We start from the raw sequence: 23,798 nt of genomic DNA on the forward strand, positions 1-23,798 counted from the left end.
ACTTAGATTGTTACTTTCCACGGTTGGAATGGCCAGAAAAGGGAACAACCGTATTTTCAAGTAAACGCGTCTTTCAAGCTGACCATCGTTCACAAACCTATAAAGACTTTAATATCGTTATATCTGCGCGATCGAGATGACCTCGAAGTACGTGTTTTTATAACGGCTATGCCTTAACATGCTGCATGATTTCATACAGGTTTACCCCTTCGCAAGCTGTCGATATGTCTAAGGAGAAGGACTGGTCGATGAACCTCGGTATGTTCATTCATGGCTCGTCGTGAAATGCGCCCAACATTCCATCATAGGGATGCTTGACTGGGATGACACAAGCATTGTCTTCACCAAGCGCAGCCTGGTCGAGTTCCTCAAGTAAGTGGCCTGTCAAACGTCTTCCTGATACCTGCGAGGCTCAGGATCTATCCAGGTACACAGGGACCACTGTTGATCCTGGCTTTAGCAATATTCAGAAGCTGCCTCGTGAATAATCGAGAACGTCTCTCTTAATGAGAAGTGCTCATTTGATCCATAGGATACGCCAAATTTGGCAAGCTAACGAGCACCGAAGAGGAGCCACCTGGTGATTCTGGAATTTGTGACCTGGTTATTGGTCTTTGACAAGTCGGAGTAAACAGAGACGGCCACGAGTCCCACAATCTCCTCATCAGAAAGCAACAGACTTCTTGCGGAAGAATTCACAGACGATGCATTATCCACTGCGCCACCGCCGCCAACCGCGACACAGGTGCAGTGACATTCAGATGCTCCACTTTCCAATTTTAACATAAAGCATTCAGCCTATTCAAACTAGTTCTCCGGGCAGCCCGGATGACTTCAAGCCCACGAGGTATTACAACCTCAGCAGTCTTGTGATGCGAACTAATGCGGTTAACTAGACGCGTAAGAACGCAGCCGGGTGGTCATGACTCTATTGGCAATTTATTCGGTAGTGAACCACCCCAGGCTCAATTTATTCCCACTCGCAAGCACGTGACATTTACTTCGCTGTCTCCTCTCCACTTATCCCAGCTATAGGGTGCGACAACGTCCAGGAGGAGAAGACAATATCGAAGGGGTAAGTATGCGGCACAATTCGGTTCGACTTGTGTGTTGATTTCCTGGTAGCTTTTCTGAAGGTGAATTTTGTATGGAGATACTGGGGCAAAACCGAGAAGTACCAAAGTTGTTTTGTTGTCCAACAACCTGTAGCCATCACTACTAGCATACCGTTGATACTTTATTTTTATTGTGAAGGCATGCGCATCATTGTGTTTTTCTATGAGCAAGGATCAAAAAAATATCAAATCAAAAAGCTTCTTGGTAGCGGCGAGGTTCGAACTCGCGCGGACTTTCGCCCATTGGGATTCAGATCAGTTCTTAAATCCAACGCCTTAGACCAACTCGGCCACGCTACCAATCACCTGATTGCAATATGTGACAATCTTAATCAGCGCAAGGTTACTTGGGAAATCGCTTTCAATTTTGGCACTGGCAGCATCAAATGAAATTGGAGGGATAGCATCTGATAGGGTTGTTCAAGTTATAACGTTGGGGACGACGTTATTCCTTCTCTTTAACTTCAGCACTATAAATGTCCTTTCCGAAGACACAAAACGAATGGCGAACTGCGTTAGATGCACTCCCTTCTAGTCCAGAGAAAATCCCTGCTTTCTTCTTTGGGCATGGGTCCCCGATGCTCATTGCCAGGGAGCAGGTCACAAACTCACCCATGCCAAGCGCCATGGGGCCGGAGGGCGATCTCGCAAAGTTTTTGCGTGATTTCGGCCCCGCTTTGAAGGCCAAGTACAAGCCGAAGGGCATTGTCGTATTCAGCGCTCATTGGGAAACGATAGGGGTACGTCACGGTAAGGATTCCAATGTGCTCCTAGGGAACCATTAGCTGATATCGGGTCCGGCAGTGACGGATTACGGAGATAGGAACCCTTTACTCATGGACTACTTCGGGTTTGAGCCTTATTATTATCAACAAACATTCGAATCCAAAGGAAACCGCGCTTTGGCTGAGCGTGTCGTCCTGTTGTACAAAGAGGTCTCAACAGAGATTTATTCACTTTCTTCATACCAAGTCTGAAATGTCTTTAGGCAGGCGAAGAAGCCAGATTCTCCGGCGTTCGCGAGAACCGCGGATGGGATGGCCGGACTTCTCCGCCACGTCAAGGCCCGGGATTCGACCATGGAGTCTTTGTCCCTTTCAAGCTTATGTTTGGGGACAAGGTCGACGATGTGCCTATCGTTCAAGTATCCATCGAAAGGTCTGGCGATCCAGAACAGAACTGGGCGGTTGGAAAGGCCTTATCAAAACTCAGGTTCGTATCTGGGTCTACTCTTTACGTTCGCACCTTCTAAGAGCCGACATCTCTGACGTCTCGTACTCATAGAGAAGAGGGGATTCTCATCTTAGCAGGTGGTCTGACTGTCCACAATCTTCATGATCGAAAACAATTTTCAGAGAAGTCAGCGTCACCCAACGTGACGATGTTCGATCAGGCAATAACGGTGGCTGCATCCAAGTCCCATGTTTGTACTGCATAGTCATCTCTTATCAAAATTGCTTATTTCTTATCCTTGACAGCTTGACGAAAGGAAACAGTCGCTATTTGACCTCATGAAGCACGGTGGCTTCGCGCAGGCGCACCCCTCTGCTGAGCATTTTGTTCCGCTGTACGTTGCAGCGGGTGCAGGTGAGGAGGGGGGCGTTCAGGTCGTCAGCGCCATTTACTCTGCTCCAACTATTGCATTCGGTATTTGATGACACGCAGAAGAATGTACTTTGCACTAGAAGCTACGTTGCATTTGCGAACAGGATGGACATTAATATTTCAACCGACGTATGGAATAAATGACGACAATAAACACAGAAGTCCAGGGAGTAATATGATGATAAATTTCAGGTGCTTACATTGATGCATCTTTCAAGTCCGAATGGCATTCTGGTACGTATGGCGAAAACTTCTGATTAACCTTGATTGTTTGACATTTCTCACAAACGAGTCTTCTGCGATATTATGCGCTGACACGCTTTGTCTGTCTGTTCAAGTTGCATTTTTGCACAAGATCACCGCCAGTGGTAAGTTAAGTGCTCGTCCGATGGGTTCCTTTAGTACAGGTAGTTGACGCACAGGCAACTCTTTATGCTCTACTTCCATTAGACTCTGCGTTGCACATCGCGGGATCGCCCAGGTACGTCATGATATTGAATCTTGATGTCCAAATTATATTTGCTCTTGTGACTTGACCATCAGATTACTCTAGTTGATACCTGTTGTTTTTGGCATCGAGATCTTGATCTCGCACGGCCTAACTAACTCTGGCCATCCGCTTCTGACTCCCGCTAACTTCACGAGTGCAGGCTGCCATAATCGAACTCCGATGGTGCTGGGCGGTGACACCCAGGGTCTATTTTGCAAAAGAGGCCGATGACAACACCACAGATCACACGCTCATCCCACCTGCCTTGTGGTGGAGATGGTGACCTATGTGCCGTCCGTAGGTCGCGATCCACATCACAATGCATACTCAATGAATTGGCCTCGTAACGGAACGGACCATCGTTTGTCAGATTTCAAATCGATTTCAAACATTGGTCTATCCACGGTTCCGCGATATTTTGCCGCGGAGTCATTAATTTTATTGTTGATCAGCAGCAGGGATTCGGAAGGCTGCTGCTTCTGTAAGGTGGTTTGATACCGGTCGGGGACTACTAATATGTAAGGTACCGCCGTATTTCCACGTCGTAGTTCATTCTCTCTTTGACTCCGGAATATTGTTTCCGAAGACACATAATGAATGGCGAGCTGTACTAGACTCGCGCCTCCCCTATTCCAGAGAAAGTTCTCGTACTCTTCCCCGGGCACGGGTCCCGCATGCTCATGGTTGAGCAGGTCAAGAATCCAGCGATGAAACCGGACGGACACCTTGCGAAAATTTTGCGAGATTTCGGCCGAAGGGCCAAATACAAGCCAGAAGGGCATTGTTGTATTCAGCGCTCATTGGGAAATGATCGCAGTATGTTGTAGTACTCAGGGGTCCCCGTGTGCCCTCGGTGCGTGCTTAAAATAGACGAGTCTGGCTGTGACGAATTACGGAAATATGAATTCCTCCTCATGGACTACTTCGAGTTTGAGACCCACTAATATTATCAACAAACATTCGAATCGGAAGTCCAAAGGAGACCACACCTTGGCTGAGCGCCTTGTGCAGTTGTTCAAAGAGGTGTTTCAACAGAAAGACATTCTTTATCCATACCTACTTTGAAATTGCTGTTACTTAGACGGGATAAGAAGCCAAGCTCTCTGACGTCCGCGGGAGCCGCAAGTAGGATGGTCAAAATTCTCCGCCTCGTCTATGAGACACGGAATTGAACCACGGCATCTTTGTTCCTTCCAAGCTTATGTTTTGGGACGAGATTCGTCGCCGACGATGATATGCCCATCGTTCAAGCGTCCATCGAAAGGTCTGATGCCAACCCCGAACAGAACTGGGCCGTTGAAAAGATCATATCGAAATTCTGGTTCGTACCTGGGTCTAAACTTCACATTCGTACATTTATATCTGACAGTTCTTACCCTGATAGTGAAGAGGGAATCTTCATCTTAGCAGGCGGTCTGGCCATCCACGATATTCATGATCGAAAGCATTTTGTAGAGAAGTTGGCGTCTTCCGACGTGAATATGTTTGACCAGGCAACAATAGTGGCTACATTCCAGTCCCAGGTTTATCCTGCATTTGTTATCTCATCTCACTGGCATCGCTCACGATTTATCCTTGACAAACGGAAGTAGTCACTCATGAAGGCAAGTATGATGGCTTCGCGCTGGCGCACTCTCTGCAGAGCATTTTGCTCCGCTGTACAACGCGGCGGGCGCGGGTGAGGGGGGCGTTCAGTTCTCTTACACTACTCAGATGCCATTGCATTCAGTGTTTGAAATATACACTTGTCTTGTACTACTAGAAACTAATATATATTGCAACATTCTAATCTTACGTAATGAACTCCATGAGCAACTCGAAAGCAATCAGATCCAGGGAACGCCAGGGAATACCATTACAACGAAACAAAAGAAGAAAGGTGTATATTTCATCAAAGTCGGTTATCTCCAGCAAAAGACCATATTCTAATGTCTCCGTCATCGCTACCAGAGATAATCTTATCCTCACCAAGACCCAAACATGTTACAGCGCCACGATGTCCGACCAATGTAGCTGTGCATCGGCCTTCCTCGCGATTCCACACCTAAAAGCAGATATTTAAGTTTCGAGGTATATGATCATTCAAGAACAAGACGGACCTTAATAGTACGGTCATGACTACCACTAATCAACCGCAGCTTATCACTTGCTACCGCCCAGACACCTTCAATGTGGCCGAATAGAGTCTGGGTGGTTTTTGCCGTATCAATATCCCAAACCTTGATAGTGTTATCCAGACTTCCAGAAATGAGCACCGGCCTCTTAGCACGTTTCCGACTGCTACCTGCCAGCACTTCCCTAGTGACACGATCAAGGCTCTGGATGTCCTCCATACTCTCGCTATCAGCATCGTGCGTAATGACCGTGCAAACTTCAAACGGGTTCGTTGCGTTCCCAACTTGGGCGACATGGGCCATGTTATTATCCGCAATGCGCCGCTCTTGGCGGCTAGGGCCTTCGTCACAGCGTTCGTCCACCTGCAGCAGTTTCAGGCTCTGCACTTGTCCAACGTGTCCCATGAACTGGCGCACGCACGTCCGCCGTGCAAGATCCCACAGGCGAATGATCCCATCATCTGAGGCCGAGAACAATAGCGTGCCTTGAGATATCCTTGGCTCACCACCCGATCCGCAGGTCATCTCAACGTCCGCCGGTTCTTCAGACTCCCATAGCCGCACGGAATTGACCCAATCACGGTGCCCACGGAGCGTAAACACTTCGCCCGTGCGGAAGTTCCACACCTTTACAGTGGTATCCACACTCCCGCTAGCAAGCACGTTGCAGTCGAAGTTGAGACAAACAACACCCTCCGTATGCCCCTCGAGCGTACGTATGCACTCCCCACTTCTCCAGTTCCACACTCGGATGGTGTGGTCCATACTCCCTGTTATCAACTTCGCCTCGTCGAACTGTAATGCCCGCACAGCACGTGTATGTCCACGGAGGCAGCGAACCTCGAGACCAGTTTCAATGTTCCACACACGCACAGTACGGTCGTACGAGCCCGTGATGAGGATCGGGAAAGAAGGATGCTGCAATGTCTCATCGAACTGGAGACACATGATACCGTCTGTGTGCCCACGTAGCGTCCGGACTGAACATCGCCCTCGGCGCCAATTACGCTCGACTGATAAGCGCTCGGAATATACATCCTTCCAGGGTCGTGTGAACGGCAAGATGTCAGGTATTTCGGAAACGAACAAGTCGGGAGTATGATGGGGTGGGAATGAAGGAGGAGACGACGATGGAGACGCAGAGTTCATACGGACGGCGCGCTTTCGTTCGAGGATAGGTAGCCCCCATCCACACTTGAGGCATTTTTGCCCGATGTGCTGTTCACATATTCCGCGCCATAGGACGTCGTCATCGGCTAGGGTTTTCCACTGCTTGCTTACCTGAGCAGCGCGACAAAGAGAGGTAGCGTCCAGACACGCAAGGACTCTGAGTGAAACCTCGCGGGGAAGGGCAGTGAATGGGTCAATGCGGATTAGCTGACCAAGTTGCTCCGTCAGTAAGGAGAGCTGAGAAAAACAGCACATGGTGAGAATGCCCTGGAGAATGAGTTCCCGCCTGGGATGTGATGATGAGGAGAAACCGGACCAGATGGCATTTATAGCTTCTCGCTCTTGTACGGGCAAAGCATCAAGAGCCTGTAGAACTCAAATCAGCAGCTGACCCATTCATCAGCTAATGTCAAACATACCTGCTGAAGCTTTAAGTTGGTGCCCTCATCCGCCATTCTCTGATGGCGAACACATAATTTTCTCTGAGCGGTTGGAGTAATATACATCTCAACGTCTGAGGTTGTCGAGAGCGGAGATGAACCGGCAGAAGAAGGCTCAAAATTTGAGAAAGGTGATGGAGATCGATTATGGTCTAGATCAGGAGTCAGGCCCGAAGCGAGACGGGGAGCAGGCAAGGTATCGCATTCGTATGATCCAGTTGTTGAAGTCGCCATGGAAGAAAGAGTGAGGGATTAAATAATAATCTCATACCATGGCTCGTTATAATACCGTGTCGAATGAAGTCAGACTTGCGAAGATTCTCTATATATTGCCCTACTTGCGAACATCTCACGCAACATCGCGCAACCTAATCAAACGCGTCACTTGTCACATCATAATCTCGTGTCACAATTTCAGCCAACACAAGCTCGGAGCAGCAACAAAACATCTGCTCAACGACAGGCATAATAGTAAACATCATGTGTACAGTGGTACAGTGGTACTGAACGAACCGTGGAAAATCAATTCAACAAAAATATGACGTGAACACGATACAGAATCAATACAACACAGACAGGATACACGCACTCATCGATCAATATTATAGGATACGCAGAAATCAGATACTAGCCTCCTTCCTCTCAATCAATCAAGCGTGATCTTGAGCTGATCCAGAGGTATCGGCACAAAAGTATCCAGGTCGATCGAGCGTGAGCGTAGCTCAGCCTCACAGTGTGAGGGAACCAGAAGTCGGTTTAAGTCCGGTCGCACTGACAACTCTGTCATGAACTGGTGAGTGGCCATTGACATTGCAAAAACTGCTGTCAATACCTTCCCGTGTAAAGTCGAATAGACGAGGAAATTCCTTCCCGTTAGGCATCCTTGCCCCCTCCACTCGTAGTTCGTCAAAGAATGGGTGCACCATGGCCTCTACTGCGCTTAAACGTGCCCCCGGCGTATATTCCAATAACTTCGCAACCAAATCAATCGCCTCGGGCGCAGTGCGTGGTCGGAAGACCTGTTGTACGTAAGTACACGAGGTAACAACACCACAAAATTGCGGTGATACCTTGGAGAATGGATGAGGCTTGATTTGAGGGAACTTGTGTTCCATATAATTTGGGTTCATGGTCTTAATTTGTTCTCGCGATGGTGTCCCAAGAACCTTGATGATTTCCACCAGCTGGTCGATGCCACTCTCCCCAGGGAACAGAGGTTGGCCTAGCATCAGCTCTGCCATCACACAACCCGTCGACCATATGTCTAGAACAGCGTTACTCCCCCCCCCACACAGTACAGAATAATATTGTTACCCACCAATGTTTGTTGTGTAGTTGGTAGCACCGAAAATAAGTTCAGGTGCTCTGTAGTACCTCGAGCAAATGTAACTAACATTTGGCTCTCCAGCGACGAGGATTTTTGCTGAGCCGAAATCGCACAAATTTAGAACGCCCGTAGCAGGGTTCAACAGGAGATTCTGAGGTTTAATATCGCGATGGCAGATGCCCACTGAGTGAATGTAGGCAAGTGACCGGAGAAGCTGATACATGTACAGCTTGATTTGAAGCATCGGCATAGGCTGCTTCAACTTTGTGTAATGACGGCTCGCGCGGTAAACGGTGTCTGGGACGTATTCGAGAACAAGATTGAGGTAAACTTCGTCCTTCTGAGAATAAAGCTGAAATCAGCGCCAAGATGAGAAGGGAGCGAGATTTTTTCAAACCTTTTCTCCATTGGAGTAGAAGAAAGCTTTGAGGTCGACGACGTTTGGATGTGATACAAGTCTCATGATTTGTAGTTCACGATTCTATTCGCGCGATATCGATGATATCACGCCAACAAAAACCGTTCCATCAGCATCATCTTGAAAAGCGGTCCACATCACAACCAGCGCAGAAGCGCAGGGTGACGAACAATAAGGATTACGTACCTTGAATCGCTTGTCCTGAAGGACTTTCTTGATGGCTATATCCTCTCTGTCCTTCGACTCTCCTACGAGTTTTGCCTGGTATACGACTCCGAAAGAGCCGTTTCCAATGACTTTACAATTTGTGTAGGCAATCTCCCTCTGTTCTGATGTTTTACCGTCTGTTGCGACGACCTTGACAACCTTGTGGGGATCGTCGATGGCTAATTGAGTGGAAATGTCATCAGATGAAGATGACATAGACATGATGAAGACAGAAGGAGGCAATGAATAAAAACGGGAAATGACGGGGAAGGAATGACAATTACAAAAGAGACATGGCGACCAAATTTGGATGTAGAAAAGTGTAGAAGTTGATTGAGAGAGTACGCACGAGATATCTTAACACCATTTATTGGAACGTTGGATGCCATTTGTGAAAAAGAGCTGCTCCTTGCAAGAAATCGCACGTGTTCTTGGAAATCGGAAGGAGCAAGTGGCACGACTGGTAGCGAGCGCCTACTTGATGTTGGTGATGCGGCAGTACTAAAGCAATTAGAGCAAACTCGCAGCTAAAAAAAATAGCAAAAGAGTAGGGGTACTGAAAGTTAGTGCTGGAAATGTTAACGAAGGCTTGTTGGGAGCTGAAAATGATATCTCGTTGATGGGAAGAAGAGAAGGTGAACGACCAGGAGAAAGGGTGACTTTAGATCCTGTGACCCCAATCGTGCTCGCCTGCCAAGCAGACGCAAACATCCACTTGAAGTTTAACGTTGTCCATTGATCACTACATCAACGTGGAAAGCTCAGTTTTTGGATTCAAGTTCTACAAATTAATATCGCTCGACATTCATCAATATTATGTGCCATATCCTCTCTAACTCGACCATAGCCTCATGTTCGTGTCCCAGACTGAGCTGTTACAACGGCTCTTAGGACCCTGCATACAAAGCCCGACAGCCCGAATCTCAACTTTAGCGTCACAAGGCGCTGCTAAGAACCGCACTCAGATTTCTTCACTCCAGAAGCAGCTTTTGATGCCATCAATGCCTCCAGCGAATCCATGGAATTCACAGCATGATGACATTTGTGGCGTCCTTTTCAGGGTACGTCAACTTGAGATTTTCATGCCAACTGGCGTCCCCCGTTATGTTTGGACTCATCATCGGTCTCACATTCCGAAGCATACAAATTAGGCAATTCAGGGGTCACTACATCGATGCTGTCCATGCGTGATAGGTCTGTGCGTCGACCAATGTCTCAGACTCCGTTATCGCAGCAGTGGCGTCTGGCACATGACCGCGGACTGTATGTCACATGTGGTTCCGCTCACGGGTTCTACTTAACAAGGCTTTGTTTCCTGATAAGCCTGACTGTCACGTAAGCTGGTCTGGATTTGTAGTCTATTTCTTGATGAACCTGGCAGTACGTAACATGGGTACTCCACACAGCCCGTCTCATTCAAATACCGCGAATTTTTCGCAGATATCTGACCATCAATCTACAAGATATGAAACACAAAGAGACGCTAAGGTTAAAGTTCGCGGATGCGGCACTGAACTGCCACTCTATTGCTTGTCCTGTCATTAATCAAGGTATCGTTTCAATAATGTTGGAGTTCCATGGCTTCGATTTGCCAGAGCTCCGCGCCCCTCGCATGAACCTTGGGTGGCCAGCCTGGGGACCATGGTGCGTACCAACCATCTCAACGGACGTTAAAGTGCCCCATATTGAATATATCGATCATACAGTGATTCCTTGCAAAGTTCGCGTTGCTCAAAGGTAATAGGTCTCAGATTCAGGGAATGAAGTCCTTTATTCAAGGATGGAAGCTCAAAGGCTCCACTTTTGATGCAATTTTAGACGCATAAGTCTGCCCACTTTCATGATGTCAGAATACCCTCAAGGTCATATTTTACGCAGGGAATGATCAACTTCAGCTAAGCATCCAATATGGTATTTATTTGGTCAAACCCCCGACCACCTGGCAGCACTTTTCCGATGTTCTCACGGTCTGATAGACTGGAGGATGAAACCTGGCATCTCTGAGGCCTGCCTCTCCCTAGGGCCTTCCCTCCCCCTCAACTCCCTAAGAGGTACAACAGCATCCTCGCAAGCCACCCCATGGACTCATCTGTTATCGTTGGTAGGGTAGGTTCTGGCGATCTTAGAGACCTCGCTGAGAGCCCCCGGTGCGTCCAAATACCAAGCTTCTCCCGCCGCCACAAGTCGGTATAATGACCCTCTCGTACCTTCCCATCACTCGTGTTACTATTTATGTTATTCAATCATTTGATACTTATATTTGATGAGATCTTCATAGATTCAAGTTTTCTGATGCACGAAAACATATCAGAGTCTGGCAGTGTATTTATCTATATTCATGCGCAAGATTTTTAGTGTTCTGGGGGATGTTCTGAATGAAACAAAAGCAGGCTTTGGAGCCGCTATACTGGTATCGACATAGCATATTACAAAACATAGTAGGTACCAAATAAGGCTGTATCGACTTAGGTATGAACGTTCCCGCTCACCGTGACTAAAGTGATCAAGTAAAACCGATGCAGGAGAGCTATCCCGAGTGTTGAAATCACTCTCTGCGCGAACCTCATTTGATCCATAAATATCTGGAGGTGTGGAACCACTAGGGTAGCGGGAATGATGGGAATTGTGCCAGTACAAGGCATCGCGGGGGGTGGAGAGAGTCGCATTCGAAAATTGGAGTTACTTCGCGCTGATTCAGAACCTCGTGGTGAGTCACCGCAAGGTCCTGGTAACTTCACGGAACTCGAACGAGTCAATAACAACTCCCGCCAAAAATTCTGGAAGTGCAACTATTGCACTCCAACTAGTCAGAAGATGAGGTTGCAGCTGCCTTTGACGAGATTGAGCAACGCATTGCAAATCAGGTATTGATCCCCAACTGGAAGTATATGGAATATTGGCGGGAAAGGTGTACGACTTCGCAGAGCTAGAACAGGTTGGCAAAGGAATTATCCAGCAGCTTTCGAAGATGATATTTAACAGGTGGGATCTGACTCAAAGAATGGTTTGTCTTGGGATGTGCAGTCTCCGTTGACTAGTACGAAGGGTGTCTCGTCAATGTAATAACCAGTAGTGTTATTATGAAACGTTGATGCAACGTGTCTGGGAGTTTTGCCAGTGCGCCAAGTGCCAGTTGTGCCAGCGCTTGGACAAAACTCAGTCCAAAGTAGTTTCGCCCCCTATGACGCACATGGTAATGGTCACCTGGTCGTGTAGGTGCAGAGGGTCGCAAGAACTACCACGGGAAAGATGACGAGGATCACATTGAACATCATCCCGAGGGTCACGAAGGGCACCGTGCACAAGGGTCGCGGACAGGGTCGTGAGGGTTGTGTACGGACGGACGATGTCGTCAATCAACATGACTCAAGCTCGACGGTGGATCAACCCATTCACAGTCTGTCAATGAATGAACAGACTCACGATTGCTCCGATGGGCAAGGTGGTAGGTCGATAGATACACTCGCAAGCTGTTCGGTACCGTGCAAGGGAGTGGCAGGGGTACTAGCCAAACAAATACCATTTTTGTCGAACTGATCACTTGCCGTTGACCTGATCACTAGTATTTCCGCTTGAGCTCTCCGTAGGTATAAGGAAGCGATTCACGTGTGGCTTCGATGAACAGCCCATCTTGAGATCTCCCACTAATCACGTGGACAGGTTGAGGCCGCATGCCGAACTTCTGATCAGACGACGGAACTTCAAGTCAGGTATACCTCCGGGGCGACCCTTCGTTCTACGTTCCACGCATCACCGTGATGCTAAGTCAGGGTGTGTTCCTCCGTGGCGATTTAGCAATCAGATCAATCGAACAACCCTGATACGCAGTCGCTGCTACAGATGTCATTCGAAAACGCCCGGTTTTTCTCGGTCACTTCGAGCTCCGACGAGGGCGTCTAGCCCCTATCGAGAGGCTCACGGATAATTATTGATGCACTTATCGCCAATAGTCAACTTTCATCCTCGTTCCTATTGCAATAGGAAAGTCGTATCATCAAACCGGGGGCACTGTCGTGATCGATTTTCAAAATTTGTCCCTGCACAACTTTCAGCTACGATACTATATCATGTAAATAGGCAGGTTGGAAGGCTTTTCCATGTTGTCGCAAATCAAATACAACTACATCCCTGCCCATACTTACCAGCTCTCCATTGGGCTTCAACACAGGCAGGGTGCGTAATCGAAGAAATCGGTAAAAGTGAGGATTAACAGTCGGTTGCTTTAGGCATACTGAAGGGACTCAAACACATCCGTCGAACTCCGGTAGTAGGTGGGAAAGTATGGTCGATCTTTGACCTCATTTGTTCATTCAAGATAAACATGGTAGTGTAATGCCCCTGCACAACCTGCCCCCGTCAGTGTACAGCAAGGTGGGTTAAATGAATGAAACCGTGGTGCTTGTATTGGACCACGCGAACGAGGACACCACCCCCTTCTAAACCTGACTGCTGTGTCGACCCGTGTCTTGGCCGGCGTAATCCTCATGTGCGTGCATTCGTCGTGCATGGTGTAGGATGAGGTAATTTGTAATCCCGCATCGATTATGAACGTCCATTGACTCTTAAGGGTAAACGACGATCGCCGTGCCTAGATGAGCCTTGCCCGCTACCCCAGTCACATCATTCTCCGATCGACCTTAATGAAACCTGGGCCGTTGAACACGGGGAATTTTACTTACGTGAAAAGTTGAGATGCTCCAAATCATGGGTGCTTAGTATTCTAGCTGGCAAGCAGGCCCTCCACCGCGTTTTTTGAATTTCTGGCTTGTAGGCGCCTTCTCGTCTTTAAAAACTTGAGTGATTGGAGACAGCGAACATCAATACCACTTCTGTGACCATGGAAATCCCTGTAAGCTCTTTCTGCGAGATCCCCGCGTCTTGAACTCACTGCCCTCTTCAGGATGTTCACGCGTCCCGTAATGAGGATGATCTTGAGTTGCAATCTGTGACTCCCGTCGCTCTAGATGACGGTGATCAACTTCCTTTTGAAAGGTTTGTCCTGAATCGATTGTCGTTGGGTTCATCTCATACTGTTTCTAGTAGTTTCGACGATTCGTTCTGGCCATTGCCTGGGTATGAACACGGTGACTCCTTGATTGTCGGGCTGCAGACATATTTGTCGCAGCCTGCATACGCACCACCTGGCGAATACGCTGTTGGCGATTTAACGGGCTTCCCTGTGAACAACCACTTTCAGAACTTCATGCGTAATGAGGAGCATCATGGACCCTCCTCACTGTTGTCATTCGGCAACGAAGGCAATCAACACGTCCATAGCTCACTTTTGCTGGCGAATGACGAACAAGGTCAGGTGTTCTAATCCAGGGCAGTGTATCGAGTCTAATGATAATTATTCTGCAGATGTCATGACCGTTTGGGAATATACCCATGTGTTGAATGCAGATGACCCCTACTATCCAGCCATTGTTGGCGGTGATGTGATGGACAACGGACCAGCGCCTCCTCTCATACCATCCGGTGGCCTTCGCTGTCAATACCATGTGCAAGGTCGACCCTGCGGGGCGCTAATCGAAGGCGGAGCCCCCAGCATCCTGAAGCACTTCGCCTGTATGCACGTTCCTCCCCGCTTTTTCACAAATGCAAGATCCGATCGTCCCTCGAAGCCTTGGATTTGTTGCTGGGACGGTAAATGTGACAGCCGCATTCTCAAGGGGAGCTTTAAGAGGCATGTTCTTAGCCACTTCTTCCGGTGGATGTGTCCCACTTGCTCGTCGCCATACTCCCGAGATGATAGCGCGCGAAAACACGCCAAGGGTTGTGGAAATGGCAGGATCTTCATGCAACCGCGGCCGGAGGTTTGTTCACGACAGTTGTAGGAAGCCGGAGGGGGGAAACGCGATACACAGCCCCCTCGGTATATTTATGAAGAGGAATTCTTCTGGCATATTTATAGCTCGAGTCTGTCACGTCCTTGTGTACGCGGATGGCTTGTACCTACTATACTCACTCGACGAACGTTCAAGTTCGCTTCCTAGTTCACAATTTTCGATCTGTATTGAGTCCTTTAGAAGCCCACAAATCCTTTCAAACGCGATTAGCCATAGTGATATGCCTCAACTTGGCAGCAAAGTTAGGTACGAAAGCCAAGACAAAAAGAAAAGAAAAACCACCGCGCTCTGTATGTGACAAGACCTATAACAGGCAGTCACACGTTCGGGACACTGTGCACCTCGTTTTTCTATCCAATGGACAGGTTCACTATATCATCGCTCTTCCAGATCTACGTCCTCATACTCGGAGGAACGTGTCTTTGCAGTGCGGCCGATCAAACACATCGAATAGGTTGTCTCTACTACCAGTAAGGGATTATTCATCGCCTCGTCTACTGAGTAGAAATTTTCCAAAAAAAAAACATGCATTTTTTCAAAACATCTATCGACAAGCTGTTCCCGTATTTCTGCTCATAACCCTCGATCAGACTCATTCATCGGTATCGATGTAGGGATGCTGCTCTGATCCCCGAGCATCTCTTCATCTCGCAAATCAGGTATGTCCGCACCATGAGCGAGTCAGGCTTCTCCACGACATGAATGAGGAGTTCGGATGCACACCATACGATTGAGCGAGCTGTTACATACTTGAAGACCAGAAGTTCCTGTAGCGATGACAAGTCACACCATGCGTCGAATACTGCCAGGTCTTGACCCTTGAGTTACGTTTCACCTCGTAAAAACTGTACATTTGTCCCAGAATCATATATTGCTTCGTCATGGTTCATGTGATCAAGGGGTCGACATGTTCCTTACCTTATTCGACAACTCAGTCGAGAAGTTGCAGTACAGATAGGTGAACGGTGCCTCTGTCGCAGGAAAAGGTAGGGAGACTATGCCTTCCAGTTGCCCCAATTGAGAAACCACCCTTCCTCGCCTGTAAAATATCAGTTCGTACGACGAATAACTTTCACCTTCACATTCGCCAGGTCGTATCAAGTGAAGCCTGGTAGCTGTATCAGCTTGGCTTTTGCTGCTCAGACGACAGGCCAACGAAGGCATACACTTCTGGTCGAATGCCAACAGGCGTGGACAAAGCGTTGAGTGATTCTTGTAAGACGCAGCAGCAGCGCACATTAACTTAAGGATCTCGCTTGAAAATGATACACATACCTGGGGACTCCGTCCTTCTTCGAACGACAGGTGGAATGGACAGGAAGCTGGGTACCTGTCACATTTGTCTGGCTGTCTTGACAGACTGACAAATCGAGATGACGAGCACATCAATGAGTGCCTTCGGGCAGATGTCAGGACGAACGGCACGATGTTGCAAATGAATCCGGGACATTAAAACAAACAATAGCGCTGGTAGAACCGGTCCGGAAAAAGATACAAGATAGAATAGACCTTCCATGGATCGGGAAAAGCTCTGGGGATTGATGATGAGGTGGAGAATGCTCCTGACCTTTAAGAATGTTGAGAAAAATAGTCCAATAGTAGTGCGGAATATCTCACGTATGTGATGAGTGCAGTCCGCTTGACCACCCAAGTTGTTGAGACTTGACGAAATTTGACGTACTACAGTGTTAGGAAAGTGGGGAGATATTAAGTATAATAATACAGGGGTGCACGAGGTCCCACCACCTACTGTGGATGTGTGATACTGACTCGCGACCGCGGTAGTCCTGTTATGGTGGGCCTACCGAAATTAATTCCAGTCGGCTATCTAAGTTGTACCTAGACTAGATTCCAGCATCAGTGTGTCACAGTGCTGCGATTGGAAGGAAGTGATAAACGCCCTATAAAAATCAGACCAAATCACATTCAGGGGTCGAGCGAGATGTGCATAGAAGAAAATCTGAGTTGCCTACGATTACGGCCCAAATTACGATTGGCATCCGCACACCATGCTCCGTGCACCCTGTGACCGTCAAATCTCTGAGCCGAACGCACACTGTGACAATGATTGCAGTCTTCTGACAAAATGCCATTGATCCGACCTTCTGATAGCCCAAAGTCATAAATCAGAAATGTTCGGAGAAGCCGTCGAACGTACCCCCATGGCAGACCCTGGAGTACCGTAAAAAAGTTAGTAACAGACTGGACGTGGCATAGGATAAACAAACTTAGTTCCGCGTCTGATAAGCCCGCAACACTTTCTCCCTTGGACGCACCAGAAAAACTAACGGCATTGCAATAACCAACACATGATTAAGATTACTTACGGCTACGTTTATGACGTGTCCCTTCAAAATATCGACTCACGCGCGCGTAAGGCGTGAAGTGAGCCTATTCTCCAAACCTGCGTTTTTTGCCTCTGCCGAGACCGCTATCACTGCCACCTCTATCCACATCACCGCCACCTCTGCCCCGTCCTCTCCACTGACTTCTCCATCTTCCACGGCTCATTCCCCTGGGCGTCCCTCTTCCTCTTCCTCTCCCGCGCTCTCTTCCTCTCGCTATCTCACCTACTTCATCCTCCAGCTCCATTGCCACACCCGAAAATTCTTCCTCGTTCAGATCAGCAGCAATGGATATACGCATGAAGTCGCATGCGACGACGGCTTTGCCACCTCCCCATGCTTCGCTCGCTTGCCGTTCAATTTCGGCGATGACAGCAAAACGGGAGTCGTGAGGATTTTTGAGTTGTTTAGGAGCTGGAAATCTGCGATAAGCGAGAAAATTAGTAGCAAGGCAGAAAGTAGGGCATGAAGATGACGTTTGAGAGAAATGATACAATAGTACGTAAGCAAGTTAAATGAGATCAATCTCAGAACATGTGGTGTACTCACCTACTACCAATATGATTCAGAACAACTTTCTGAGCTCCAATTTGTTTCGCAAATGTGCCCGCCATTACCGGAGTAGAGTGACCCCTTGCTGCAACCTTGCTATCCACTTCGTCTTTGGTTCGTCGTGCTGAGGGGTCAATTTGTCGAGAGATGTACGTATCTGTCGCTTCATGAATGAGGAGTGATACGGGCGCGGTTGTAGAGGATTGTATAAGCGGGATAATCGGTGATGCATCGTATGTATCACCCAGAATGACAAGTTTGCGATGCGGAGGGTTAGGCTCGTGGAAGACATAACCTATGCAAGGGTCTGTGCGAATTTATTCAGCACTGGCGTATAAGAGAAGTTTAAATTTCTCACCCCGATGCAGTATTGGTCCTGCATCAACTACAACCTCGCCGTAATAACCTGTGCCACTCGTGACACCTTTCCAGAACCCATCGTCATCACAAAGGAAATTCTGACCAGGACATTCGCTCGGATGAAGCATAGCAGGATTGCATGAAGTGGGTGTGTCAGATAACGTTAGTAGTTCATGGACTACGTAGCGCTCTCCTGTGTGGGTGAGGGTCATGGTAAAGACCGAGCGAACAAATGTACGGAGGCCAGCAGGACCGTGAAGCTCGATCTTGGGCTTTGAAGGAGCTAGTGATGGATATCATACAAAGTCTTATAACATACAGAATCGTCTGAAGGTGGGAGGTCGCCAGAGGGAGCTATCAGTGGCGGGTGGAGGACATGTCTAAGGAAAGTGATTATTCCCATTACATGGTCAGCTAAAAGGACACCGGGGTAAAGATAAAAATTCCACAAATCTGATGAAACAAACCGTGCATATGAGTGACAAATAACTTGGTTACTTTGAGCGCTTTAAGGACTGGGTCTCCTTGGCCGCGATGCTGCACCTGAAATTGCCGCACCGTCCCTTCTGCACAGTCGACCACTGATGATGGCTAGTTAATTAAGTCAAGTGTTAAAGAAATAGAGCATACTCCATAGCGAGCCGTCCCCCATGACGTCTGCGACTAAGTAATATTAATGGTCTCTGTAAGATCAACATGAAGTGTCACAAAGTGAAATTCCATACCTAGACTAGAACAGTTGCGAGAAATTGAAGGGCCACCACCGCTGGAGGTGCCCAGGAAAGATATATTCATGTGTCGTGCCATTGACAGTTCAGAGCAAGATTTCCATCCGTTCTTACATTCACGTGTGTACGTAAAAGGCAAGTGAACGTTGAACAGAGATTGTGGCTGACTTTGGACTGGCTCTTGTTTGCAATCGAACCGTCAGTGCTATCGCAAAGCTATTGCGCCTATCGCGCTCATTTACCATCGTTTTGTTATAACCCACTGTCGTTCATTCAAGCCACTGTCATTATGTTTATGGACCCTTCTGCTCGTGTGCCTCACGTCTTCGTTATACCCCCCGAAGAAGAGCACTCGCAAAATCCTCCTTGGTGCTGTTTTGATGCAGACCTGCCTCCAGAAAATAGCAGACCCATCGAGGTGTCCTCTGCTAACCAGCCTGACATCTTATTCGATGTGCCCTTTTTGCTGCACGAGCCAGAACCACTCCCTCCTTCCACCATGAGCAGCCTAGTGCAAGCCCGGTGGTTGTCCCACAGTCCAGGAGCTCTACATCTAGCAGTAGGAGCGAGAAGCATCAGCACCCAGATCATATCATCATCTCTTCAATGCACAATAATGACCTCATTCGCATTGTCCCGCATGATGTGCGAGAGGACTCGGACGTGATTGAGGTCGTTAAGGTCAAACGTCCCAAGGACAAAAAATCCAATCACACAGATCACGTCCCACCGTCGCCGTCTAACCCAGAGTCACAGTTAAAACGCTCAAAGACTTTCCGCGCTCGTGCATCCCGTGCATTCCTATCCATAAAGAATGTCTCTCTCCCCCGTGGCAAGCAAAACAACTCCAAACCGCATGTCAAGGACCTATGGACATCCACTGAAAGCATGCCAGGCATCTTCAGAGGCGTTTTGCATTCCAGAGAGGATGTGCCACCAACGGCGAGTCGCAAGCTTTCGAGCCTCTTCCAGAAACAGCCATTTTCCTCCTCACCGGAGGGAATTCTCTCGAGCTCGACGACTACGTCATTGCCTTATCTCAAGGACTCTGACACCACTCCTTCTATCGATGAGATTCGGCCCTCGTATGAGTTCATCGAGCGCCCCCTCACTCCCTGCGCACCCACATACGACCATAGTCTTCGTCGTCCAGTGTCTTCGGCCGACTTTCAACGAGCTCCCTCATCCGAGTCCAAGTCCAGCAAGGATTTGAAGCGACCTGTCTCATCACAGGATCTTCAACGTCCAGAGAAAGACTTGCGTCCTGTATCTTCGGATGATTTCCGGCAGGACGAGCGCCCGACGTCACCTAGCCCCCCTTCCACCCAAAGATCGCGCAAACGCTTTTCCGTTAATGAGCTGCATCGCCTTTTCTCCTTCTCTCCAGAACCTCCCTCCTCTTCCACAGTTCCTTCCGCGTCCATATCCGCGTCGACCTCGAGTACACTCTCTTATCCCGATGTTCCATACGCCGCGGTGCATTTTGTTGATGATGATTACGGAAGGGAGATCGAAGGCAAGTATGGTCGCAATCTCGACCTGCTTCATGGTGACGATGACGATGACGAGTTGCCCTCACCCTCACGGCCAAGGGATATCAGCTTCGAGTTGCGGCTTGACAGCTTGCACTTTGACTCACTTTCATTCAACGCTGAGGACTTTGATGTGAGCATGAACTTGGCAGCTTCAGGGTTGGGTATTTCACAACGGTGATCTCCGCTTTTCGTATGTTATGAAATGTCAATTGTTACAGTTTGTTTGCGGAACACATACATATGATTCGTAGGCTGGACCTCGTCGTGGCAGGTTTCATCATCCATTTCATATTTATCTGTGCTTCATTTCACAAACTGTACGATGCCGATCCACATTAATACAACTCAACCATCCCTCTATGCTGACCTCGAACATTCTCGTATATTGCGCGCCTCTTGGACTCTCATACCAAAATGTTCTTACTCATCATTACTGCTTATACACAGGGTGTGACTATGACGTGACACCGTGACAATAATACGATTACACGATACCGTCCGACCGAGAGAATTTGCTCACAAATAGCTTGTCCGGCTCCCACCACATCAATGCTCCAGCTTCAAAGAGCAGCGCAAAAAGTATGAAACTTTGCCTCCCGACCCTCTGCATTACTTACTGCTATTGTAGAACGTTGCACGGAGGTTGCATAAAGCAACTGTCCAGCTCGGCGCGTGGAACTCTCACCGGGGGCTTGCTACACCCTCAGGTCCATATGACGCCGTCGTTATTGGTGGAGGTGAGTTGCAGCAATTCAAAATAAACTGAGACTGACGAGTACCAAATTCACAGGTCCTGGTGGATATGTTGCAGCAATCAAGGCTGCTCAGCTGGGATTGAAGGTATTGTTCGGATCACGGAACATGGATAAGCACTGATGATTACCCAGACTGCATGTATAGAGAAGCGTGGCAGCCTTGGAGGCACTTGTCTTAATGTCGGTTGCATACCTTCAAAAGCCATGTTGAACAACTCTCATATCTACCACCAAACGCAACATGACCTCCAAAAGCGTGGTATTGATGGTGTGCAGTTTTGCGCGCATGTTTCTTGACTCATTGCTCACGATGAAATTAGTTACTGGCGTTTCCCTCAACCTTCCGCAGATGCTGCAGGCCAAGGAGCAATCCGTTGTTGGCCTCACCAAGGGTATTGAGATGCTCTTCAAGCAGAACAAAGTCGACTACATTAAGGGCAGTGCATCGTTTGTATCCGCAACGCGTATCGCGGTTCAGCTCAATGATGGCGGGTCGACCGAGGTGGAGGCGAAGAACGTCATCATTGCCACTGGCTCCGAAGTCGCACCTTTCCCAGGCGGTGCTATTGAGATTGACGAGAAGCAAATCGTCAGCTCAACTGGTGCCCTTGAATTGCAGAAGGTACCTGAGAAGATGGTCGTCATCGGTGGTGGCATCATTGGCCTCGAAATGGGCAGCGTATGGAGTCGCTTGGGCGCAGAAGTGACTGTTGTTGAGTTCCTGGGCACAATTGGAGGCGCCGGTATTGATGAGGAGGTTGCGTAAGTTTACGCGAAATCAGAATACAATTCTCAAGCTCACCTGTTCCAACAGCAAGCAATTCCAGAAAATTCTTACCAAGCAGGGCATCAAGTTCAAACTCAACACCAAGGTCCTTTCTGCGGACAAGCAAGACGGGAATGTCATCATTCAGACTGAGTCTGCCAAGGGCGACAAGCAGGAAATCGTAGGTGGTGATTTGTGGGCTAGTCTATTTTGTTACCGACAGTCTACTACAGCTTGAAGCAGATGTTGTCCTTGTTGCTGTCGGCCGTCGTCCGTATACTGAGGGTCTCAACCTTGAGGCTGTCGGTATCGAGAAAGACAACAAGGGCCGCATTGTCATCGACGACCAGTTCAACACATCAGTAAAGAACATCAAGTGCATTGGCGACGTGACCTTCGGACCTATGCTTGCTCACAAGGCTGAGGAGGAAGGTGAGCCCCATCGGGCTGTATTATGGTTTATAACTGACGAAAAGGAAGGCATTGCTGCTGTTGAGTACATCAACGCAGGGCACGGCCACGTCAACTACAATGGCATTCCTTCTGTTGTCTACACTCACCCTGAAGTAGCATGGGTAGGAAAGACTGAGCAGGAACTTAAAGCCGCTGGTGTAAAATACAACATCGGCAAATTCCCCTTCGCTGCAAACTCGCGTGCTAAGACCAACCAGGACAGCGAGGGTTTTGTGAAGTTCATTAGCGAGAAGGAGACGGACCGCATTCTAGGTGTCCACATCATCGGTAAGCCTCGTAAATTGGGGCACTATCCTACTATACTGATTGTCTTTTCTAGGCCCTAACGCCGGCGAGATGGTCTCAGAAGCTGTTCTGGCTATGGAATACGGTGCAAGTTCCGAGGATATTGCACGGACAACGCATGCTCACGTACGGAATTTGTCATCCCTTTAAATCTGTGATACTAATATACATTCCTCGATAGCCCACCCTGAGCGAGGCATTCAAGGAAGCAGCAATGGCTGCCTACGGGAAAGCCATTCACTTCTAGATTGCGATATCTTTACCCTTGTTGTCGTGGTCTGACTATGATGTATTGCACACCACCTACTAGTAATGGCATTTGATCATAGAAGGACGGGTTCCATATTTAATACATGAGTGATCTGTCGATTAGGGATACAGTTAAGTTGTGAAATTATGAGTAGTCGCCTGTGGGTGCCATGATATGTGATAAGCAATTCGTTATAAAAGTGTAGCTCGTCAACAATTTCGTTGATGGTCTTTCGGTGAGGTTTGCAGTCCAAAGAGGTAAAGAAAAAAATGTATTCGTTGAGTATCTAGTCTAAGAAGAAGTCTCAGAACATTAATGAGCAGGAGTAACTACCAGACAAGGCACGATAAGCAGCAGTGAAGCGAGCACGTTGCCAGAACGGTTTGCCGTGGGTCACCGCCGAGAGATAGGACCGTCAATCATTGCAGCCGTCCTTCTTCGGTACATGGTGAAATTGCAAAAAGGACCGTCGTCAAATTCTGTGTCACAAACGTTAACTTTAAGTATCATTTTGTTAGTCACAGTCTGAGTGCGGTGGACCTCATTGTATCCATTCTTCCCTGTAAGTTACTGTGATCACGCACTGAATGATTCGCAGCGGCATGTGTAGATATTTAGTGCAGTGCAAAGTCTGGTTGTAAGGCGGGAGCCCTACTGCAGTACTAGTGGCAGTCAATCTTAATGTGAGCGACGATTAATTCAACGGGAGTGATATGACTACAACTACTAAGTATTCATCGTGGTATAAGCGAACGAATTTCAGGAAGGGAGAGTCTGTATGCGCATCACGGATACGGACTCATTTATCCGGGACCCAGAAGGAACGACTATATTTCATCGTCTATAAAGGTCTACCTAGGATAAACTACACGGGCACGGCGATCGGGCCTAGTGGCGGTCCAAACTGGGTGTTCGTGCAACAACTGCGCACATCTCTATCCAGGACCAGGCCCCTCTCAGATAGACCCATTTAATCCACTGTGTCACTGTATCTACAAGGATACTACCTTTAC

At 48.2% G+C, this 23,798-nt stretch overlaps 11 protein-coding genes and 1 non-coding gene across 12 annotated transcripts; 7 read left to right on the forward strand and 5 right to left on the reverse strand.

The window, feature by feature from the left end:
- The first annotated feature begins 35 nt into the window (after positions 1-35).
- BJ212DRAFT_1307931 (uncharacterized protein) lies at positions 36-1,406 on the forward strand. The gene is made up of 10 exons (XM_041333868.1): positions 36-147; positions 200-258; positions 309-372; positions 428-480; positions 533-580; positions 636-745; positions 798-847; positions 897-986; positions 1,036-1,075; positions 1,126-1,406. Exons 1-10 carry the CDS (start codon positions 137-139, stop codon positions 1,132-1,134), a joined length of 534 nt encoding a protein of 177 aa, XP_041199581.1. The 5' UTR covers positions 36-136; the 3' UTR covers positions 1,135-1,406.
- On the reverse strand, positions 1,319-1,415 carry BJ212DRAFT_t13. The gene has a single exon. It is a non-coding gene; the product is annotated as a tRNA-Leu (tRNA).
- Positions 1,416-1,448: 33 nt separating this feature from the next.
- On the forward strand, positions 1,449-2,857 carry BJ212DRAFT_1983 (Extradiol ring-cleavage dioxygenase class III enzyme subunit B). Its single transcript, XM_041342614.1, has 5 exons — positions 1,449-1,865; positions 1,920-2,050; positions 2,104-2,327; positions 2,400-2,538; positions 2,594-2,857. Exons 1-5 carry the CDS (start codon positions 1,592-1,594, stop codon positions 2,768-2,770), a joined length of 945 nt encoding a protein of 314 aa, XP_041199582.1. The 5' UTR covers positions 1,449-1,591; the 3' UTR covers positions 2,771-2,857.
- Positions 2,858-4,132: 1,275 nt separating this feature from the next.
- Positions 4,133-4,924, forward strand: BJ212DRAFT_1307938 (uncharacterized protein). Its single transcript, XM_041333869.1, has 2 exons — positions 4,133-4,531; positions 4,580-4,924. Exons 1-2 carry the CDS (start codon positions 4,446-4,448, stop codon positions 4,800-4,802), a joined length of 309 nt encoding a protein of 102 aa, XP_041199583.1. The 5' UTR covers positions 4,133-4,445; the 3' UTR covers positions 4,803-4,924.
- Positions 4,925-5,101: 177 nt separating this feature from the next.
- BJ212DRAFT_1443006 (WD40-repeat-containing domain protein) lies at positions 5,102-7,168 on the reverse strand (the record flags this gene model as incomplete). The annotated part of the gene is made up of 3 exons (XM_041337763.1): positions 5,102-5,254; positions 5,310-6,860; positions 6,914-7,168. 3 exons carry the CDS (start codon positions 7,166-7,168, stop codon positions 5,102-5,104), a joined length of 1,959 nt encoding a protein of 652 aa, XP_041199584.1.
- Positions 7,169-7,580: 412 nt separating this feature from the next.
- On the reverse strand, positions 7,581-9,275 carry BJ212DRAFT_1256508 (Pkinase-domain-containing protein; the record flags this gene model as incomplete). The annotated part of the gene is made up of 7 exons (XM_041329795.1): positions 7,581-7,714; positions 7,767-7,953; positions 8,005-8,198; positions 8,253-8,601; positions 8,659-8,742; positions 8,866-9,065; positions 9,236-9,275. The coding sequence occupies 7 exons, from the start codon at positions 9,273-9,275 to the stop codon at positions 7,581-7,583; spliced, it is 1,188 nt and encodes a 395-aa protein (XP_041199585.1).
- Positions 9,276-9,887: 612 nt separating this feature from the next.
- On the forward strand, positions 9,888-10,859 carry BJ212DRAFT_1294197 (uncharacterized protein; the record flags this gene model as incomplete). Its single annotated transcript, XM_041332191.1, has 5 exons — positions 9,888-9,947; positions 10,106-10,149; positions 10,327-10,530; positions 10,593-10,623; positions 10,737-10,859. The coding sequence occupies 5 exons, from the start codon at positions 9,888-9,890 to the stop codon at positions 10,857-10,859; spliced, it is 462 nt and encodes a 153-aa protein (XP_041199586.1).
- A 2,833-nt stretch (positions 10,860-13,692) lies between these two features.
- On the forward strand, positions 13,693-14,766 carry BJ212DRAFT_1307970 (uncharacterized protein). Its single transcript, XM_041333870.1, has 3 exons — positions 13,693-13,735; positions 13,787-13,878; positions 13,927-14,766. The coding sequence occupies exon 3, from the start codon at positions 14,097-14,099 to the stop codon at positions 14,721-14,723; it is 627 nt and encodes a 208-aa protein (XP_041199587.1). The 5' UTR covers positions 13,693-13,735; positions 13,787-13,878; positions 13,927-14,096; the 3' UTR covers positions 14,724-14,766.
- A 720-nt stretch (positions 14,767-15,486) lies between these two features.
- Positions 15,487-16,302, reverse strand: BJ212DRAFT_2555 (uncharacterized protein). Its single transcript, XM_041342758.1, has 4 exons — positions 16,011-16,302; positions 15,902-15,947; positions 15,654-15,850; positions 15,487-15,580 (listed from the first exon to the last, which is right to left on the reverse strand). The coding sequence occupies exons 1-4, from the start codon at positions 16,119-16,121 to the stop codon at positions 15,560-15,562; spliced, it is 375 nt and encodes a 124-aa protein (XP_041199588.1). The 5' UTR covers positions 16,122-16,302; the 3' UTR covers positions 15,487-15,559.
- Positions 16,303-16,963: 661 nt separating this feature from the next.
- Positions 16,964-18,855, reverse strand: BJ212DRAFT_1307981 (beta-lactamase-like protein). The gene is made up of 7 exons (XM_041333871.1): positions 18,718-18,855; positions 18,623-18,655; positions 18,460-18,573; positions 18,312-18,406; positions 17,991-18,264; positions 17,630-17,939; positions 16,964-17,502 (listed from the first exon to the last, which is right to left on the reverse strand). The coding sequence occupies exons 1-7, from the start codon at positions 18,797-18,799 to the stop codon at positions 17,127-17,129; spliced, it is 1,284 nt and encodes a 427-aa protein (XP_041199589.1). The 5' UTR covers positions 18,800-18,855; the 3' UTR covers positions 16,964-17,126.
- Positions 18,856-19,009: 154 nt separating this feature from the next.
- Positions 19,010-20,433, forward strand: BJ212DRAFT_1473973 (uncharacterized protein; the record flags this gene model as incomplete). The annotated part of the gene is made up of 2 exons (XM_041339025.1): positions 19,010-19,174; positions 19,228-20,433. 2 exons carry the CDS (start codon positions 19,010-19,012, stop codon positions 20,431-20,433), a joined length of 1,371 nt encoding a protein of 456 aa, XP_041199590.1.
- A 371-nt stretch (positions 20,434-20,804) lies between these two features.
- On the forward strand, positions 20,805-22,782 carry BJ212DRAFT_1473974 (uncharacterized protein; the record flags this gene model as incomplete). Its single annotated transcript, XM_041339026.1, has 10 exons — positions 20,805-20,834; positions 20,884-20,992; positions 21,046-21,095; positions 21,143-21,278; positions 21,331-21,772; positions 21,825-21,957; positions 22,010-22,208; positions 22,257-22,517; positions 22,570-22,661; positions 22,717-22,782. The coding sequence occupies 10 exons, from the start codon at positions 20,805-20,807 to the stop codon at positions 22,780-22,782; spliced, it is 1,518 nt and encodes a 505-aa protein (XP_041199591.1).
- Positions 22,783-23,798: the final 1,016 nt, after the last annotated feature.

This window comes from Suillus subaureus, assembly GCF_016647635.1.
Source record: "Suillus subaureus strain MN1 chromosome Unknown BJ212scaffold_1, whole genome shotgun sequence".
NCBI lineage: Eukaryota > Fungi > Basidiomycota > Agaricomycetes > Boletales > Suillaceae > Suillus > Suillus subaureus.

Bases quoted from the DNA above. Each gene is read 5' to 3' on its own strand.
- BJ212DRAFT_1307931 (XM_041333868.1), top strand. The intron at 746-797 runs GTGCAGTGACAT...TAAAGCATTCAG, and splicing joins CGCCGCCAACCGCGACACAG to CCTATTCAAACTAGTTCTCC. The intron at 848-896 runs GTATTACAACCT...GCGGTTAACTAG, and splicing joins GATGACTTCAAGCCCACGAG to ACGCGTAAGAACGCAGCCGG.
- BJ212DRAFT_1983 (XM_041342614.1), top strand. From the start codon at position 1,592: ATGTCCTTTCCGAAGACACAAAACGAATGGCGAACTGCGTTAGATGCA. The intron at 1,866-1,919 runs GTAAGGATTCCA...CGGGTCCGGCAG, and splicing joins AACGATAGGGGTACGTCACG to TGACGGATTACGGAGATAGG. The intron at 2,328-2,399 runs GTTCGTATCTGG...TCGTACTCATAG, and splicing joins AAGGCCTTATCAAAACTCAG to AGAAGAGGGGATTCTCATCT.
- BJ212DRAFT_1307938 (XM_041333869.1), top strand. From the start codon at position 4,446: ATGCCCATCGTTCAAGCGTCCATCGAAAGGTCTGATGCCAACCCCGAA. The intron at 4,532-4,579 runs GTTCGTACCTGG...TATATCTGACAG, and splicing joins AAGATCATATCGAAATTCTG to TTCTTACCCTGATAGTGAAG.
- BJ212DRAFT_1307970 (XM_041333870.1), top strand. From the start codon at position 14,097: ATGAGGAGCATCATGGACCCTCCTCACTGTTGTCATTCGGCAACGAAG.
- BJ212DRAFT_2555 (XM_041342758.1), bottom strand. From the start codon at position 16,121: ATGTGCTCGTCATCTCGATTTGTCAGTCTGTCAAGACAGCCAGACAAA. The intron at 15,851-15,901 runs GTATGCCTTCGT...AAGCTGATACAG, and splicing joins GTTGGCATTCGACCAGAAGT to CTACCAGGCTTCACTTGATA. The intron at 15,581-15,653 runs GTAAGGAACATG...ACAAATGTACAG, and splicing joins CGACTGAGTTGTCGAATAAG to TTTTTACGAGGTGAAACGTA.
- BJ212DRAFT_1307981 (XM_041333871.1), bottom strand. From the start codon at position 18,799: ATGGCACGACACATGAATATATCTTTCCTGGGCACCTCCAGCGGTGGT. The intron at 17,940-17,990 runs GTGAGAAATTTA...AAATTCGCACAG, and splicing joins AGGACCAATACTGCATCGGG to ACCCTTGCATAGGTTATGTC. The intron at 17,503-17,629 runs GTGAGTACACCA...CGCTTATCGCAG, and splicing joins CTGAATCATATTGGTAGTAG to ATTTCCAGCTCCTAAACAAC.